The sequence below is a fragment of the Chiloscyllium plagiosum genome, chromosome 31, assembly GCF_004010195.1.
Source record: "Chiloscyllium plagiosum isolate BGI_BamShark_2017 chromosome 31, ASM401019v2, whole genome shotgun sequence".
NCBI lineage: Eukaryota > Metazoa > Chordata > Chondrichthyes > Orectolobiformes > Hemiscylliidae > Chiloscyllium > Chiloscyllium plagiosum.
Genome location: NC_057740.1, coordinates 2,283,717 through 2,303,567, shown reverse-complemented (window position 1 = coordinate 2,303,567; position 19,851 = coordinate 2,283,717). Strand labels below are relative to the sequence as shown.

The following is a 19,851-nucleotide window of genomic DNA, read 5'->3' as shown; positions in this document are numbered from 1 at the left end:
CTGTAAAAAATTCCAAGATATGAAGCTACATGAGGAAGAAGTTCTAATTCAGCTCACTAAGCCAACATAAACCATGGAAGCGTCATCAGACAGTCCACTAGTTCAACATCCAATCCCACCATCAATAAGAGGTGATGTGGCTGCAGTGTGTATTATATATTGAGGCACTGCAGTGAGTTATCTAGGTTTCTTCAAGCAGCATAAATACAATCCCACAAACACTCCCCTATGTCCACCCAGCTAGGGAATAGTATGATCTCAAAGTCGTTTTTCAGTTTACAAGCTGTCCCAGCCTCAAAATATACTCATTATTCCTTCGTTGTTCCCTATCCAATAGCATTACAGAAGTATCTTCAGCTCATGGACTGCTGCAACCCAAAGGGAAATCTAAATTATCGATAAAGTATGGTGCCGGAAAAAGCATGGCAAGTCAGGTAGCATCTGAAAAGCAAGAAAGTCAACGTTTGTGGCAAGACCCTTCATCAGGACTGATGGCATTATCTCAAGGATGATCAGAAATAGAGCTGAAAAGTGTGTTGCTGGAAAAGCGCAGCAGGTCAGGCAGCATCCAAGGAGCAGGAGAATCAACATTTCAGGCATAAGCCCTCCTCCTGTTCCTTGGATGCTGCCTGACCTGCTGCGCTTTTCCAGCAACATTTTTCAGCTCTGATCTCCAGCATCTGCAGTCCTCACTTTCTCCTAGGTGATCAGAAATAGTTGGTTACACTTGTATCACTCCAGTGCAAAATGCTACAAATTGCAAAACAGAAGCATCAACACCACCATTTCAGGCGAGACAGTAATTACAATGCAACTGGTTTACATGAATAAGTTTCATTATAAACATGTACATAGGAATTTATAACTGAAAAAAAAAGTACAAAAGTCTGTCCAAAATAAAATTATGGGAAGCAAGAATGTGAAGACAGAAGTGTGCGTGAATGAAACCTTTTGTATGCCAGCTAGGCTACATATTGTACATGTGCACACATTGTGGCATCATATATAGCCCCCTAATGTTTTAATTTGGAACTGGCTCAAGCTACTTAATCTCTCATGCTAAAAAGTCAAATCTATTACCACACCAAAGAGATTTCAGTAAGTTATAAATTCTCACTTGGTTCACCCTGGCTTTTCTTGAGTCTCTTCCTTTGAAACTCTTCAATTTCAATGACGAGATCTGCTTCATTTAGGTTCACTGCACCAACCAAATCAAAGTTGCATTTCACCTATTTAACAAACAAAAACATATTAATGGCTTTATGATAACAAATATATGTCAGAGGCATTGATATTATTAAAAATATTAAAAATCAAGCAAATATTAGGACAATACCTGTTACATTTAACTTGTTCACCATCCGTCTCAATGACATTATAAACAGGAATCTCGAGTTATTAAAATGAAATTAGGCAATAGATTTAGTTTCATTTAAAATACATAAAATAATACTTCACAAGTATTCAGACTATTTTCAATGAAATAATAACAAATCAATTGCCTTTGAAATTGAAATGCATTTCATGGAAAAACATTTGAAATTACACTTACTAATAGAGTCAGAGTTTTACAGCATGGAGACAGGTCCTTTGGCCCAAACTCGTCCATATCTACAATAAAAATGTACGTCCACGCTAACCCTATTTTTCTGCACCTGGCCTATATCCTTCTAGTCCTTTCCCATCCATGTATTTATCCAAATACTTTTCAGATGTTGCTAATATACCCACCTCAATCACTTCCACTGGCAGCTCATTCCATATGCATACCACTCTCTGTAAAAAAAAGTTGCCCCTCAGGTTCCATTTTATTCTTTCTCCTCTAACCTTAAACTGATACCTTCTAGCCCTCGGTTCCCCAATCCTGGGAAAAAGATTGAATCCATTCACTCTATCCATGCCTCTCATGATTTTATACGCCTCAATAAAAATCCCCTGCAGTCTACTACCTTCTAAAGAAGAAGGTCTTAGTTTGTCAAACCTCACCCAAATACTCAGACCATTGAGTCCAAACAACATCCTTGTAAATTTCTTCTGCACTCTTTCCAGTTTAGTAACATCCTTCCTATAACAAGGTGACCAAAACTGAACTCCAAGTGCAGCCCCACCAACGTCCTGTATAACTGCAACATAACTTCCCAACTCCTATACTCAATGCCTTGACTGACAAAGGCCAATGAGCCAAAAGCCTTCTTCACTGCCCTGTCTACCTGTGACTACATTTTCAGAGAACCGTGCGCCTGAACTCCCAGATCCCGCAATTCCACTCCTTAAGGCCCTACTATTCACCATGAAACTCCTACCTTGATTTGACTTTCCAAAATGCAAGACCTCACACTTATCTATATTAAACTCCATTTGCCATTTCTCGGCCCACTTCTCCAGCTGATCAAAGTTCTGCTGCAATTTCTGATAACCTTCCTCACTGCTCACTATACCACCGATTTTAGTGTCATCTGCAAATTTACTAACCATGCCTTGTACCTTCTCATCCAAATCATTGATATTGATAACAAACATGTGATGGGCCCAGCACTGACCCCCGAGGCACTCGTCACAAGCATCCTTCCACTACTACCCTCCGCTTCCTACCATCAAGCCAATTGTGTATCCAATTTGCCAGCTCATTCTGGATTCTACACGATCTAACCTTCCAGAGCAGCCCACAATGTGGAACCTTATCAAAGGCCTTACTGAAATTCATAAAGACTACGTCTACTGCCCTGCCCTCGTTAACCTTCCTGGTCACTTTAAAGATCTCTAACAAATTTGTGAGGTATGATCTCCCACTCAAGAAATCATGCTGATTATTTCAAAGTGTATTTATAGCTTATCTCTTAATCATCTCAACAAATGTACCCACCACAGATGTTAAGCTTACTGGTCTATAGTCACCAGGGTTTTCTTTACATTCTTGAATAATGGCACAACATTCACTACCCTCCAGTCTTCCAGGACCTTACCTGTGCTTATGATAATGCAAAAATATCCAGGGACCTTGCAATTTCTTCTCTAGCCTCTTGCAGTATTCTTGGATAGATCAGGTCAGGACCAGGAGATTTATCCACCTTCATACATGCTAATACATCCAACACCACCTCTACTAGGATATGGACCGTCCCCAAGCTGGCACCACTAACTTCTCCAAGTTCCCAAGTCCTCATGTCTTTCTCCATGATAAACACAGAGGAGAAACATTCATTGAGGTCATCGCCCATCTCCGGCGGTTCTACACATACTTGTCCACTTTGGCCCTTGAGGGACCTATTCTCTCTCTAGTTATTCTTTTTCCTTTAATATACTTAAAGGACCTCTTTGATTCACCCTAATCTTCTCAGCCACGGCTATGATGTGCCCCGGTTCGCCCTCCTGATTTCCTTAGGTAAACTCTTGTATTCCTTATATATCTCTAGGGATTCCCTTGTTCCCGGCTGCCTGTACCTGAGCCAAGTCTCCTTTTTTTTTTCCGGTCAATGCCTCAATATCTTGTCATCCACGGTTCCCTATTCCTGCCAACCTTGCCCTTGACCCTCACAGGAACTTATAGACCTTTATCTCTAGCTATCTCACTTTTAAAGGCGTCCGACTTGCGACGTCCCTTTACCTGCAGATAAACGACTCCAACTGATAACAATCAATTCCAAAACACTAGTTTTCGACTCAATAGGAAAATAGAGTTTGACCCCACTGAGTCACTAGGTGGCCACACGACAATAGGTACTTCTTTACCCAAGCTGTAGTTTCAAGCAGCCATGAACATTTAGCAGCCCAGAAACTAAATACTGTACAGCAGATAATGTATTTCATCATACACAAGCCAAATGATAGTAATGTAGGAATCAGGCATTCTAATGAAAAGCTCCAAGACAATTTTGATTGGAGCATAAAGTTGATTTGAAGAATGTAAAAAAAACGTTCAAACTAGACAGAAATATTTAGGAAAGCAATTTCAGAATCTGTCAATAACAAAGATAGGTTGCATTATAGGCACTACCGACGGGGGCATAAAATTGCCATAAGATTAAATGAATAAGACAAACAATTGCAACAGCTTTCAATGTAGGTAAGTGAGGCCATCCACTTTGGACCCAAAAGAAAATAGAACAAAATACTCTTAAAATGGTGAAAAACTGGAATCAGTGATGGTCCAGGTACATAGATTACAAAATATCATGGAGATGCAGAGTATAACTAAGGAGGTTAATGGCATGTTGATCATATATCTTGAAAATTAGAATAAGGGGACAGGAGAAACCATTTTGGCTGATTGGCAAGCCTCGAACTAGTCTAAAAATTAGACTCTGATCTTTCAGAAATGATTTTATGAAACACCTCAACATGTAAAGAGTAGCAGAAGGTTGGAACAGTCTTTTTGCAAGCAACAATTGGTTATTTTATATTTACTTACCAAAGGTTTGAAGGAATAAGGGGCAAAGTCGCATCACATGAAGTTGCATCACGGCTCAATCCTTAAAGCAGATAAATTTTCAGGGCCACAAAACATATCCTAAGCTGTGAGACAAGGGAGGAAATAGCAAGGACACTGGCAATAATTTTCAATTCCTCTCTGGCGACAAAAGATGTGCCAGAGCGGGAACAGCTAATGTGGCACTGTTGCTCAAGAAGATAAAACCAAGAAACTACAGGCCAGTTGATCTAACCTCAGGTGGTGGAATCAATTCTGAGAGACAGAATTAATCTTCACTTAGAGAGGCAAGGATTAATCAAGAATAGTCAGCAGAAGAGGTCACGTTGACCAATTTGATTGAAGTTTTTAAAGAGACGACCAGGTGCGTAAATGAGGGCAATGCATTTGATGTAGACTACTTGAACTTCAAAAAGGCTTTTGATATAGCCCAGCATGACAGACTGATAAGAGGCACAGACTCATACAGCATAGAAATAGACCCTTCGACCTAACTCATCCATGCTGACTAGGTTTCCTAACATGAACTGGTCTCATTTGCCTCCATTTGGTAGATTTAAGGAAAAAGGAGGTTTAGAGGAGATGTAAGGAAAAACATTTTCACATGAAGGGTGATGGGAATCAAGAGATAGAAACCCTCATAACATTGTAGTAGTATTTAGATGCACGCTTATTGTGTTAAGGCATTCAAGGCTATGGGCCAAGTGCTGGAAAATGAGATTAGAATAGTTAGGGTGGCTGTTTTTGACCGATAGTCGATGGGCTAAAGAACCTTTTTCTCTGCTGTAGATCTCTATGACTCTCCAAAGGAAAGGGAGAGCATGCTTAAGAGGGTAAATGATCTCCTCCTACTTCTATATCTTATGGGACATTATTTTATGTTTTTGTAAACTTCACACAACATGATATAACTTAGTACTGCTATAGTTAAAATGAAAACGTTTAGGCATTTGCATTTTTAGACATTGACTCAATTTCGAGATTCAAGTGGGTACAGTGCTCAAAATTAAGCAGAATTCCAGGAAAGATGCTATTCCTTTAAGACAATGGTACTGAATTGACCATATACTTTGCCTCACTGTAGACAACAACTTTGTAACAGTATTATATCCTAGTTCTTATGAAGTGGACAGTGATTTTATTTTATACAAGTAAACGGTTAAAATAGAATTCAGCATTTACTCCTCTCAACAGCATTTTGAAATCAGAATCTGGACACTTGAGAAATGACGACAGTCAGAGTGGGAAATGTTAAAAGTACATTCTTCCTAAAATGGCATTAAAAATGTTCTCGCACAAATACGCTATCCATTGCTAATTCTATTTGTTAAGTAATTCGACCCAGTAGCAAACTCTCCAAGTACCTTGTGCTGCTCTTGCAGGTGAGTCTCCAGCTCTATCTGTAGTCTAGCTTCAAAGAAACAGAGACGACATTTGTACGGTTTCACTGGGCTATGAGTGTCCATGTGTTGTATTAAGTTGTCCTGACTAAGTGTAACAAATGTACACCAATCGCAACAGTGTACCTTCCCAGGACAAAAATGCATCAGTTCAAGTTGACACTCTTCCACAGAAGCCAGCTGTCCATCTGAAGACCAAAACAGGCAAATGTCAGATAATATTTTTAATAAATGGAAGGAATGATAAAGCCTCTTGATGAGGCTCCTTTATCCTTCTATATCTTGTTGGCATACCCTTATTCAACAGGATGCACTGTCAAATCAATTCTACAGAAAATGCATAATTTTATCATATAACCAATATCTAATTTTAAAAGCATCGAAAGCCAAATAGATGCATTTCATCCTTCTCTCTCTTACAATCCCTAGAAATCAAGAGTACCAAAGAACAGGTCTATTCTTTGTAGTGTTCCTTTATAAAGTCCAGCAACAATAGTAATGAAAAGATTGTAAATTTATCTCATTTATTACGTATGCATATTGTCTGGAAAAGATAACAATGTCTTGACATGAAGTCTATTTCCCGTCTGCCTTTGACTTACAGTTTAACGGGAAAGACAATTAAAGTCAACTCCCATTAAACAATGATTCAAATAAATTGTTTTTAAATAATTGTGCAAGAGGAGAGTTATCTAACAATGCAAAGATTCATGATTTTATAAAGTGTTGTGCAAACTAAGCAAGAGAGAGATGTGAGAAAAACTTTTTCACACATTAATTAGGATATGGTTAATTTAACTGGCGAGACAGCTTGTTTGTGATGCAGATTGGTACCAATAGTGAGTGCTCAATTCCTGCACTGGCTGAGGTATGATAAAGAACTATCCTTCTCAACTCCCCCTCTCCTCCCATATCCATGCACACCATGCATATCCATGGTGTACCATGGATATGCAACAAATGCAGGAGATCGGCACTGGGTAACAGAACTAATAAAAACACAATGGACCAAATGGCATCCTCCTGTTTCATAACAGTTCTGTGATTCTGAGAGATGTTTATGTTATCAATTTTGGATCTACATTGTGATCAGTAAACAGACATCTTTTGCTACAATCCTAAAAATTACTAAAATGCAAAGTAGATAGTTTTAGCAAGGTGGCTGAAACATCAAAGAACATTCTAAACTTCCAGAGTTAGTCTCATTCTGGTGAACTTGAAAAAAAGCTGCCCAAATGAATCAAAGCCATACAAGAAACAGAACAGCCCAAATGCAATGGTTTCATTCTATTGGGAACTTGTGAGCATTTGTATTCAGAGCAATAAAATATGATGTATTTGTGCAGATACATGCAACATAGGTGTTGAGTAAACTATTATTAAGACTCACTGCATTAATATTAAAATTTGAATCTATTCAACAAATTAATTTGCACTAGTTACATGGCAAGTCAGATAATGTGTTTTTTTTAAAAAGAACAGAAGTGTGACACCATACAATACACATCATTATCCTGCTTGAAAGAAGGAACTACAAAACTTGCAGGTTGGAATGTATTCTCCTCTCCGCGGCGAGGAGAGAAGGAGGTGTGAAACGAGGGCTGCCGGGAATGTAAGGGCTTAATTTATATTTGGGCAGTGGTTAAACCAGAGATACTACACATGTAGTATCTCCATCCCGCCCCCCCTCCTCTAACCGTGTGTAAGGCAGATGAACTTAGGTCTTGGATTGGTGCCTGGGAGGATGGCATTATTGCAATCACAGACTTGGTTGAAGGAAGGGCATGATGATGTTCCAGGATATAACACTTCAGACAGGAAAGGGAGGGAAGTAAAGAGGGGGAGGAGTTGCATTGCTGGTCAGGGACGATATTACGACTGTGCTAAAGGAGCACACTATGGGGATCTTGGGTAGTGAGGCATTATGGGTGGAGCTGAGAAATAAGAAGGGTGCAGTTACATTGTTGGGCTGTATTACAGGCCTCCCAACAGTGAGCGTGAAATAGAAAAGCAAATGGGTAAACAGATTATGGAAAGATATAGAGGCAATAGGGTAGTGGTGATGGGAGATATTAATTTTCCCAACATTGACTGAGATACACTTAGCGTCAGAGGTCTGGGTGGAGTAGAATTTGTAAGAAGCATCCAGGAGAGTTTTCTAGAGCAGTATGTTAATAGTCTGACGAGGGAAGGGGCCATATTGGATCTGGTACTGGGGAACAAGCCAGGACAGGTGGTAGAAGTTGCGGTGGGGGATTTCTTGGGAACAGTGATCACAATTCTGAAAGTTTTAGAATACTCATAGAAAAAGAGGAGAGTGGTCCTAAGGGAGGAGTACTAAACTGGGCCAAGGCCAATTAAATCAATATTAGGCAGGAGCTCGGAAATGTGGATTGGACACAGCTATTTGAAGGGAAGTTGACATTTGAGATGTGGGAGGCTTTCAAAGATAGGTTAACGGTAGTGCAGGATAGGTATATGTCCCATTGAAAGCAATGAATAGGAAGTGCAAGATTCGTGAACCGTGGAAAACAGGAGAAATTGTATGGCGAGCCAACAGGAAAAGGGAAGCAGACATAAGGTCGAGGCAGCTAAGAACAGAACGGGCCCTGGAGGAATAGCGGAAGAGTAGGACAAGTCTTAAACGAGGAATCAAGCAGGCTAAAAGGGGTCATGAAATAGCTTTAGCGAGCAGAATTAAGGAGAATCCCAAAGCATTTTATTCTTATAAAAGAAACAAGCGGGTAACTAGAAAAAGGATTGGTCCATTAAAGGATAACGAAGGAAGGCTGTATGTTGAACCTGAGCGAATAGGTGAGATTCTGAATGATTACTTTGCATTAATGTTCACTAAGGAGTGGAACATGATCAATGTTGAGATTAGAGATAAAAGTTTGATTAGTCTGGATCACATTAACATAAGTAGGAAAGATGTGTTGGGTAGGCTAGGTGGTTATTAAGGTAGACAAATCCCCAGGACCAGATGGGATCTATCCCAGGTTGCTGAGGGAGGAGAGAGACAGGAAATAGCTGGGGCCCTGACAGAGATCTTTGTGGCATCCTTAAATACAGGTGAGGTGCCGGAGAACTGGAGGGTTGCTCATGTTGTCCCCTGTACAAGGAGGGTTGTAGGGATATTCCAGGTAACTACAGACCAGTGAGCCTGATGTCAGTGGTGGGAAAGTTGCTGGAGAAGGTACTGAGGGATAGGATCTACTTATATTTAGAAAAGACTCGGCTTATCAGTGATAGGCAACATGGTTTTGTGCGGGGGAGATCGTGCCTTACCAACTTTCTTAAGAGTTCTTCGAGGAAGTGACCAAGTTGATAGATGAAGGAAGGGCTGTTGATGTCACATATATGGACTTTAGTAAGGTGTGGATAATGTTCCCCATGGTAAACTAATGGAGAAAGTGAAGTCACATGGTGTGCAGGGTGTTCAAGCTAGGTGGATAAGGAACTGGTTGAGCAACAGGAGACAGAGAGTAGTTGTTGAAGGGAGTTTCTTGAAATGGAGAAAGGTGACCAGTGGTGTTCCACAGAGGTCAGTGTTGGGGCCACTATTGTTTGTAATATACATAAATGCTCTGGAAGAGGACACTGTTGGTATGATCAGCAAGTTTGCAGATGACAAGAAGATTGGTGGAGTAGCAGAAAGCTTAAGGGACTGTCAGAGAATACAGGAGAATATAGATAGACTGGAGAGTTGGGCGGAGAAGTGGCAGATGGAGGCGATACATTTAGGCAAGACTAATTCTAGAGCAAATTATACAATGAACGGAACAGCCTTGGGAAAAGTTGATGGGTAGAGAGATCTGGAAGTGCAGGTCCACTGTACCCTGAATTTTGCTGCACAGCTGGATAGAGTGGTCAAGAAGGCATATAGTGTGCTTGCCTTTATTGGACGGGGTATTGAGTATAAGAGCTGGCAAGTCATGTCAAAATTGTCCAAGTCATTGGTTCAGCCACATTTAGAATACTGTGGACAGTTCTGGTCGTCACATTACCAAAAGGATGTGGACACTTTGGAGAGGGTGCAGAGAAGGTTTACGAGGATGTTGCCTAGTATGGAAGGTGCTAGCTATGAAAAGAGGTTGAGTAGGTTAGGTTTATTTTCATTAGAAAAAAAAGGAGATTTATGGGGGGGACCTGATTGAGATTTACAAAATCATGAAGGGTATTGACAGGGTGGATAGAGACAAGCTTTTTCCCTGGGTGAAGGATTCAATAACGAGAGGTCACTCTTTCAAGGCGAGAGACAGAAAGTTTAAGAGGAATACACGTGGCAAGTACTTCACACAGAGGGTGGTGGGCGTTTGGAACGCGTTGCCAGCAGAGGTGGTAGAGGCAGGCACAGTAGATTCATTCAAGATGCATCTGGACAGATGCATGAGTAGATGGGAAGCAGATGGATATAGATGCTTAGGAATTGGGCGACAGGTTTAGACAATGGATTTGGATCGGTTCAGGCTTGGAGGGCCAAAAGGGCCTGTTCCTGGGCTGTAAATTTTCTTTGTACTCCTCAGTTACAATTTGGCTTTCTACATTCTACAATCAATACAGATGTAATAACGTTTTTAATGTCAAATTTATTACTTTACCTAATCGGGAAGACACTTAGTTATATGCCCTTCATAATATCTATATTCAATTTTAATGTAGTGTTGCACTTAATAAGTAGTGTGGTGCTGGAAAAGCATAGCTGATCAGGCAGCATCCGAGGAATAGGAGAATCAATATTTTGGGCATAAGCCCTTCATCAGCAATGAGGTCTGCGGGCCAAGGGGCTGAGAGATGTTCTCTAAAATGATCTGCAAGTTTGCGTCTTGTCACCCCAATGTATAGGAGACCACATTGGGTGCAACAGATGCTGTAGATGACTTGTGTGGAAGTGCAGGTAAACTTCTGACAGATAGGGAAGGGTCCTTTTGCACTTCCTGCGATGGCAGGGGAAGGTGCCAGGAAGGGAGGGTGGGTAGGTGGGGGATCTTGGGCCTAACAAGGGAGTTGTGGAGGGAATGGTCTCTCTGAAACACAGATAGGGTGTGGATGGAAATATATTTCTGGCGGTGGAAATGGTAGTAGATGATGCGCTGTATCCAGAGGTTGGTGGTGTGGATGGTGAGGACCAGAGGGGTTCTGTCCTTATGCCAGTTAGAGGGGTGGGGTTCAAGGTCACGTTAGGTGTGGGGGGGGTTAATTGCAGTCTTTGAAGAAGGAGGCCATCTGAGATGTTGTATAGTGGAACTGGTCCTCCAGGGAGCAGATGCAGAGGAGGAATTAGGAATAAGTGATAGCGTTTTTACAGGAGGTAGGGTGGGACGAGGTGTAGTCCAGGTAGCTATGGGAGTCGGTGGGTTTGTAGTGCACGTGCATGTTGAATTGGTCATCGGAAACGGAGATGGAGAGATCTAGGAAGGGGAGGATTCTTCCTCCGGGCATTGGGTGATTAGAGTTTGGCGATGAAGGAGGCACACAGGACTTGCATACCCTCAGCAGAGTGGGAGGGGGAGTTAAAGTATTCAGCTACAGAACTGTGGGGTTGGTTGGTGCTGGTGTCCCAGAGGTGTTCTCTGGGACAATCTGCACATTGGTGTCCTGTCTCCCCAGTGCAGAGGAGACCATATTGGGTGCAACAGATGAAGTGATATGATCGATGTGGATTTCAACAGTTTCCCAATTTCCCCTCCCCCCAACCTTATCCCAGCCCCAACCTCCCAACTCTGTACTGCTCTCTTGAATGGTCCTACCTGTCCATGTTCCTTCCCACCTATCTACTCCACCCTCCTCTCCAACCTATCACTTTCACCCCCACCTTTCTACCTATCGTATTCCCAGTTACCTTCTCCCTAGCCCCTCCTCCCTCCCATTTATCTCTCAGCCCATTGGCCCACAAGCCTCATTCCTAATGAAAGGCTTATGTCCAAAACATTGACTCTTCTGCTCCTCGGATGCTGCCTGACCAGCTGTGCTTTTTCAGCACCTCACTCTCGACTGTGATTTCCAGCATCTGCAGTCCTCACTTTCTCCTGCACTTAATATTAGATGAAAGATGATACAAACAAATTATCTGATTAAACACATCTGCTATCTATGTAGTTTAAATTTCCAATACAGCACAGTACTCTGCAGAGTTGAAATCAAACCTGGTTATAAATACAGGTACATAAATTGAAAACCATACTTCTGTGCTCCAGGACATGGTTGACCATTCTGCTTTTGTGCTTGGTGTAGTAGAGGCACAAAGGACAATGCAATACTCCAGATTCACTCTCAGTTGAAGCTGGATCAAAGTCTTCCTTTAAATGAACTGCACTCCTACTTTCACTTCCAGCCAGAATACTACTTTCGATAAAAGCACTTTCATTCATCATCTTTGCAGAAGAATTCTTATCACCCACTGTGAGTTCACATACTTCTGCATGCTGAGAAAGGGCATTCCTGAAAATAATTCAAAGAAGAATGAATGAAGACAGGTGTTGTCTTTCCGCTCCCCCCACCATCCCAGACACCGAAATAAAGTCACTAAATACAGAAGAGCATCGATTCTCCGACTATCTGATTATCCGAAGGAGATCTTAAGGTCGCGATAGAAACCTTACATCAAAGATGTGTTTCCAACATTGTAAACACTATAGACGCGAAATGCTGCAGAGAACAGTCCTGGACATCGATGGAAGCCCAGACACTGACTCCAAATGATTGACCTCCCACCCTCTTGCTCTCCCCCTACACTTTCCCTGCAGTTCTACACAGGCATGTACCCTAAATATTCCCTCCCACCTTCCCCAGATAATCTCTCCAACATTATCCTGTACAGGCCAGAGGTGGAACATGTCAAAAACTTCCAGTAAAAAGGCGTGTATGTGTATGTTATTTGGAGACTCACACCCCAAAACGCAGCAGCAGTCTTGTTGTTGATGTCCAGTGTGGCTGCCCCGGAGAGGGGGGCAGGGGGTTCACAGGAGGCAGTATTGGACAGGGTTGGGGGTCAGGCAGGGATGCAGTATTGGACATGTTTGGGGGATGGGGAGTGGGGCAGTGTTGGACAGTGTGAGGGCAGAAGGGGGGTACAGTGTTGGACAGGTTTGGAGCGGGAGTGGAGTGGGTGGGGCACGGTGTCGGACAGGGTTTGGGGTGGGGGCTCACGGGCGGTGTGTTGCTGCCTCGTCTCTTGAACGGTAAGTGGACTTAGCAAAAAAACTCCAACTCCAAGTTCCTCTGTACTTCCTAATTTTATTTCAAATGTTATGTTTTGTTAGATAGATGCTTACTAAATTTTAAAAGATCCCTCAAGTATAATACAGAGGATTAATAGATAAAATACCTTCTGAAAGCACAAGAAACAAACTGTTGTGGACAAACAAGAACTACTGGAGTTAAAAGAAATGTAAGACTGAACCAGACTTCATATAGTCCCAGGGTTGCGAACAGGTTCCATTCTTGAGTTTCTTTGCAAGCCGATTTGTACTCAAGTTGGAACAGCTGCTTTTCACGAGCACAGGAAATGTTCTTATGTCAGAACTTTAAAATTACACCCGTATGGCGTCACGTTCGTAAGTACCAGCGATCGTTAGTCAGACATTCGTAAATTGGGGACTGCTTGTCCTCTCGCAAAGTACCCAAATACAAGCAATTAACAAAAGAACAAACATTAGAAGACCAGAAAAAATACAACCGTACAAAACACTGTTCAGCAAGAGAATCAGTATAGTTATTTTGAAGAAATGCAATGTGGAAACAAAAGTTAAGAACGTCACTAAGAAACTATACCAACTAAAAAGTGTTTAAGAGATTTGTTTTGTATAACCGGAGTAAGCAGGAGCTCTTTGTAGCCTCAATCGTCTTGATAGTTTCCCATTTTAAAGCCCTGTTTGGACTAGGAACACATCTGATATTCCCTATACCCAAGCTCTCTAGGGCATGAAAGAACTCATTTTTATCTGAGCTGTATGGGCCCTTCATTTAACTAGGACTTTGAAATTACAGTGTATCAGTTGCACTCTGAACTATGACGATTAAGGAACCTATAAATGAGATGTTCCTTTACAATGGAAAGGTTAACAGGGTATGAATAAATGTGCCAAAACAGCAGGTGCCAGCAAGCTTAGGAAATGTGCAGAATGCCTGAACTTTATGATTAATTCTGAAATTTGTGTAAAAAGCTCTCTATATATAAACAGGAGATTGTCCTGCAGGTGAAGCTCCACCAAATGGGCCCTACATTTTCTTTGCAGAATATCTTGGCAGTCGCAATCTTGCCCACCAGTGTTTTCTTATGCCCATCTCTATGCTCTCCTAATTGCTTTCTTAGGACATCCCCTCGTACGTTCCATAGCCCGCTGGAGCCTTGATTGAGTTGCTACCTTTGCAAAAAGATTTTCTTTTAACTAGTTACAAGTCAACAGATTCCACACCATTTCCTGGGTGGACAACCATACTTATTAGCAAGTGATTACTGATGACAATGACAACTCCTCACCTGCTGGCTATCCAATCAATCATCCTCATAAAAGAATTCTAGATTGGTCTCCAGATTTGGTCTTTGGACTCCACTTTAAAAGTAAGTATTGATAAGCTGACATTGCTCAGAAAGATTTTGGACTTAAATTAAACGAATTGCATACAATTTGTTTTTCCCCAATCTTATCTCTCAAGAATGTTTATATGTTTGCCTGTTAGTGATTTTTGAGCAGATTTGTAGCTCAAGATGATGATAGGTATGTAAGTTAGTTTGCTGAGCTTGAAGGTTTGTTTTCAGACACTTCATCACCATACTAGGTGACATCATCAGTGAGTGTCTCTGGTGAAGTGCTGGTGGTATGTCCCGCCTCTCCATTTATAGGTCTTGGTTTCTTAAAGTGGGTGTTGTAATTTCTGTTTTTTTTTCCAAAGGAAGGTAGAAAGGATCTAAATCGATGTGTGTATTGATGGAGTTCTGGTTAGAACGCCGTGCCTCTAAAAATTCTCGTGCATGTCTTGTTTCGCCTGTCCTAGGACATGTGTGTTGTCCCAGTCAAAGTGGTGTCCTTTTTTGTCTGTATGTATAGAAACTAGTGATAATGGGTCATGTCTTTTGATGGCCAGTTGGGGTTAGGAAATCCTGGTGGCAAGTTTCCTGCTAATTTATCCGATGTAGTGTTTATTACAGTTCTTGCATCATATCTTGTAAATGACATTAGTTTTGTTGGTAGTATCTAATGGATCCTTTAGGTTCATTAGTTGCTATTTAAGTGTGTGGTAGGTTTGTAGGCTACCATGATGCCAAAGGGTATGAGTCGTCTGGAAGTCATTTCTGATGCACCTTTGACGTAAAGTAATGTGGCTATAGTTTTTGGTTGCATTGTGTCTGCTTGTTTGGGTTTGTTTCTGAGGAATTGGCGAATTGTGTTTATTGGGTACCTGTTTTTGAAGCATTTCCTAACATCTAAGAGCGTGAGAAATAAATCCCAAATCTGGTTCAGCTTTACCAGTATTGTTGTAGTTCTTAAAACATCAGAGCAAATGGAGGAATTTAATCACACTTCTGACTTATGCCTTTAAGATGATAACCAAGATTTGAGGAATCAGGAAGAGAATTATGCGAAAAATTCAAAGCTTCTGACCTACTTTTGTAGCCAGTGTTTATATGAATGGTCCAGTTCAGATTCTCAGGATACTGATGGTGTAGAATTCAGCGATGGTAATGCCATTGAATATTAAGGGCAGATAGTTAGCTAGTGTCTTGCTGGTCATTACTGAGCACTTGCATGCTGCAAAAGTTATTTGCTACTTATCAGCTCAAGCCTGAACATTGTTCAGGCCTTTCCTGCATATGGACAAGGACTATTACAGTACTTTAGGAGTTGAATGGTATTAAACACGACGCGACTATCATCAACATCCCCATTTCTAACCTGATAGAGGGTAGATCAGGATGAAGCTAGTTGAGTAATGACAATGCACTGAAAATCTTCTAAAGTAGTGACCTTGATTTTAGATAGAACATAGAAGAATATAGCGCAGTACAGGCCCTTCGGCCCTCGATGTTGCGCCGATCCAAGCCCACCTAACCTACACTAGCCCACTATCCTCCATATGCCTATCCAATGCCCGCTTAAATGCCTATAAAGAGGGAGAGTCCACCACTGCTACTGGCAGGGCATTCCATGAACTCACGACTCGCTGAGTAAAGAACCTAGTTGAAACTTTATTGCTGGAACAGCACAGCAGGTCAGGCAGCATCCAGGGATCCAGGGACCCTGGATGCTGCCTGACCTGCTGTGCTGTTCCAGCAATAAAGTTTCAACTTTGATCTCCAGCATCTGCAGACCTCACTTTCTCCTCCGAGTAAAGAACCTACCCCTAACATCTGTCCTATACCTACCACCCCTTAATTTAAAGCTATGCCCCCCTCGTAATAGCTGACTCCATACGTGGAAAGATTCTCACTGTCGACCCTATCTAAACCCCTAACCATCTTGTACACCTCTATCAAGTCACCCCTAAACCTTCTTTTCTCCAATGAAAACAACCCCAAGTGCCTCACCCTTTCCTCATACGATCTTTCTACCATACCAAGCAACATCCTGGTAAACCTCCTCTGCACCCGTTCCAGTGCCTCCACATCCCTCCTATAGTATGGCGACCAAAACTGCACACAATACTCCAGATGCGGCCGCACCAGAGTACTATACAACTGCAACATGACCTCAGTACTCCAGAACTCAATTCCTCTACCAATAAAAGCCAGTACGCCATATGCCTTCCTCACCGCACTATTTACCTGGGTGGCAACTTTCAGAGATCTGTGTACATGGACACCAAGATCCCTCTGCTCATCCACACTACCAAGTATCCGACCATTAGCCCAGTACCCCATCTTTTTGTTACTCTTAAATGATTGGCCTCTAACAAAAACAGTTGTCTTGCTTCGTGCTAGGGCTTCTTTGTATCATGCTCCGACAGATGCTCCCTTGATGCCTCATAGTGGCACTGCATTTTTTGGTAAATGTTCTCCTTAAACCAGGGGTTGGTCCCTGACTTTATAAGTTATGTCCCACGGGGGTAGCATGCATAAATCAAAACCCACTGTACTGACAGTAATACCAAATGTGGACTTTTTCAAAAAACATTTACACACAGTACCTCAATTTATTTGACTTTCAGATCAAGGTTAAGATGGTGGGGGAGTACCAGCGCAGCATGCAGACTCCTGTCTGTAGCCCATCTACTCTGTTCACTTTTACTTTTACTTTAGTTTTCTTCTTTCACTGGTTTTGTCCCGGTGGCAGTAGAAGAGGGAGGGAGGAGATAGTGTATTCTCGGTGGTGGCTGAGGGAGGTGTGTTTGGGCCTAGCACTCAATATGGGCCCTGACAGCTTCAGCATTGCCAAGATTGACTTAGCGCAGACACGTAGTGGCGATGTCAATGATAGAAGTAAGATGGCACTGAAGAATGGTGACCTGACCTGGCCAACTATTTCCTAGTGTTGGTCCCTGTGGCTGGATGGAAAAGCCCAGATCAGGCCCATGGCAAAGAACTTGAGGACTGCAATGTTGAACTTTTAACTTTTTTTTTTACTTTTCTACTTTACATCTTAGACTTTGACTTGGGTACCTTTGTACTAAAGACAGCACCAGGCATGGTGACTTTGTACACTTTCACTGTACTCCTGCATCCCTGTTTTTTCTTAAATTGCAGAGAACAGACAGCTTTTGTCCTTCTCTGTCTGTAACATGTTTCCAATTTCAACCTGCTCAGAACTGATCAGCTTCACATTTAAACGACTCCTTAGCTTGTGATCATCTGCACATTGCAAGAACCCACAGCTAGGAAAAGAGTTCACAAAAATTCTTTGCTGTGAAATTACTTAGCCAGTAATTTAAAAACAATTCTCTCATTACAGTCCACATATTTTTTGAAGACCAATAAAATGAAACTACATGCTATTTTAATGGCAATAGTCAAATGAGGGATTGGTAAACCATTAGGTTATAAATTGCTGTTGAATACAATTCTGCCATTTTTGATGGCCGACACTTCTCTTTGATACCATTTTTAAGAACAAAGAAAGAATAAAGAACAGGCTCTTCAACCCCCCCAGCTTGCACCAATAGGTGATGCCTTTCTAAACTAAAACCTTTAGCCTTTATGTTGTCCAAAATCACTCTTTTTCCTGCCTATTTATGCATCTGTCAAGATACCTCTTAAACATTGGTACTGTATCTGTCTCCACCACCTCCTCTACAGCATATTCAGGCACATATCATCTTCTGTGTAAAAAAAAACTTGCCTTTCACATCTCTTTCATGCTCTCCACCTTTTACCTTAAAATTATGTCCGCTAGTAATTTACATTTTAAACCCTCGGACAAAGACTGACTCAGGTTTAAAAATAGAAGTTTTCAATCAGTCACATTCTCTTATAGTCCTGCAATCCCTTAAATGCCCATGCAATTTCTTTTGAAAAAGCATACGTTTCTTATTGCTGGCTAGAATTCGTGACCTCATGGACAAAATTTGAAAACCTTTATCATTTTCAGTATTTTGTTTACCACCTTTCCTCGTCCAACATTTATTTCGAACAATAAGCTATACCATTAAAAATCTATTGCTTGAGTAATGAATCCCATGCAGTTGGAATAGAATGAGGTGGCATTGAGCTTTGCTGTTTCCAAGATTGGTAGTGATGATTGTTATGTATTGGCAGAAGTTGGCAAGGACTTGATCCTCAGTCTGCATTCAATTGGGTATATTTACACTTACAAACTAACACCAATTAAATTCAAGTTTATATCAAATTTTTGATAATTATGCTTTCCAGAATGCAACACTATGCAGTCAAACCAAATGCCTAAAATTCCATGTTACTGTCAGTTCTGCTACTATCGCATCAAAGCTTAGAGGAAAACTTACTTTTTCCCACTAAAGAAGTGGCATTTTCTGCATTCAAAATACAGTTTCTCACGATGTACTTTACGATAATGCTTCTTTACATTCTGGAATTGGCAAGTGGTGAAGTTGCAGAATTCACACGAGTAGTTCTTCACTTCTGGAGACTTTGGTAAGGCTTTCAATGCTTCTACTCCTGAGTCAGAAGTCTGTACACAATCTTGACAATCACGATGTGGAAACTCCAAAAAAACATTTTCTGAAATGATAAAGCACTTCTATAAATCCACGCAATAGCCTAAACCTACCGGAACATTAAGGCATAGTACAGATGAAATGTTTGACTAAGCAGCAAATAAGGAAAAACAAAATAACTTGCATCTATGTTGCACTTCTCAGCCAAATAAATACTTTTGCAGTGTAGTACTGATGAGCAAATGAAGCACTCAATTTGTACCTAGTCAGGTCTAATACACACCAATGATTGAAATAACCGACTAATCAGCTTTGATATGCCTTTATGTTGGATCTATATTGGTCACTGTGGAGCAAGCTAACAATTTAAAAAGGTGCCAAGAGATCTTTAATTCCTCCTGGGGAAATCAACATTCTATAGTCACAGAGGTTACAGAAGAGATTGTGAGAATGATACAAGAATGAACGACTTTAGTTCTGTGAGAGACTAGAGAAGCTGTATTTGCTCCCCATAGAGCAGAGAAGATTGAAGAGTTGTTCAAGGTCATAAATGGTATCACCAGAACTTCAAATAGTCAGAAGGCTTTAGGGAGTAGCTTTGCTCGCTGAGCTGTAGGTTTGATATCCAGACATTTCATTACCTGGCTAGGTAACATCATCAGTGGCGACCTCCAAGTGAAGCGAAGCTGTTGTCTCCTGCTTTCTATTTATGTCTTTCTCCTGGATGGGGTTCCTGGGGTTTGTGGTGATGTCATTTCCTGTTTGTTTTCTGAGGGGTTGATAGATGGTATCTAGATCTGTGTGTTTGTTTATGGCGTTGTGGTTGGAGTGCCAGGCCTCTAGGAATTCTCTGGCATGTCTTTGCTTAGCCTGTCCCAGGATAGATGTGTTGTCCCAGTCGAAATGGTTTCGACTGGGACAACATATCTATCCTGGGACAGACTAAGCAAAGACATG

General features: G+C 41.4%; 1 protein-coding gene across 2 annotated transcripts in view; it reads right to left on the bottom strand.

Annotated features, from left to right (window-relative positions):
- LOC122565140 (zinc finger protein 462-like) overlaps nucleotides 1–19,851 on the bottom strand; it is a 93,858-nt gene that overhangs the window by 11,180 nt on the left and 62,827 nt on the right. For both annotated transcript variants that reach the window (XM_043720803.1, XM_043720804.1), the window contains 4 exons: nucleotides 18,724–18,958; nucleotides 12,011–12,267; nucleotides 5,791–6,014; nucleotides 1,118–1,229 (listed from right to left, as the gene is read on the bottom strand). In XM_043720803.1, the coding sequence (XP_043576738.1) occupies nucleotides 1,118–1,229; nucleotides 5,791–6,014; nucleotides 12,011–12,267; nucleotides 18,724–18,958 (828 nt within the window). The remainder of the gene's footprint in view (nucleotides 1–1,117; nucleotides 1,230–5,790; nucleotides 6,015–12,010; nucleotides 12,268–18,723; nucleotides 18,959–19,851) is intronic.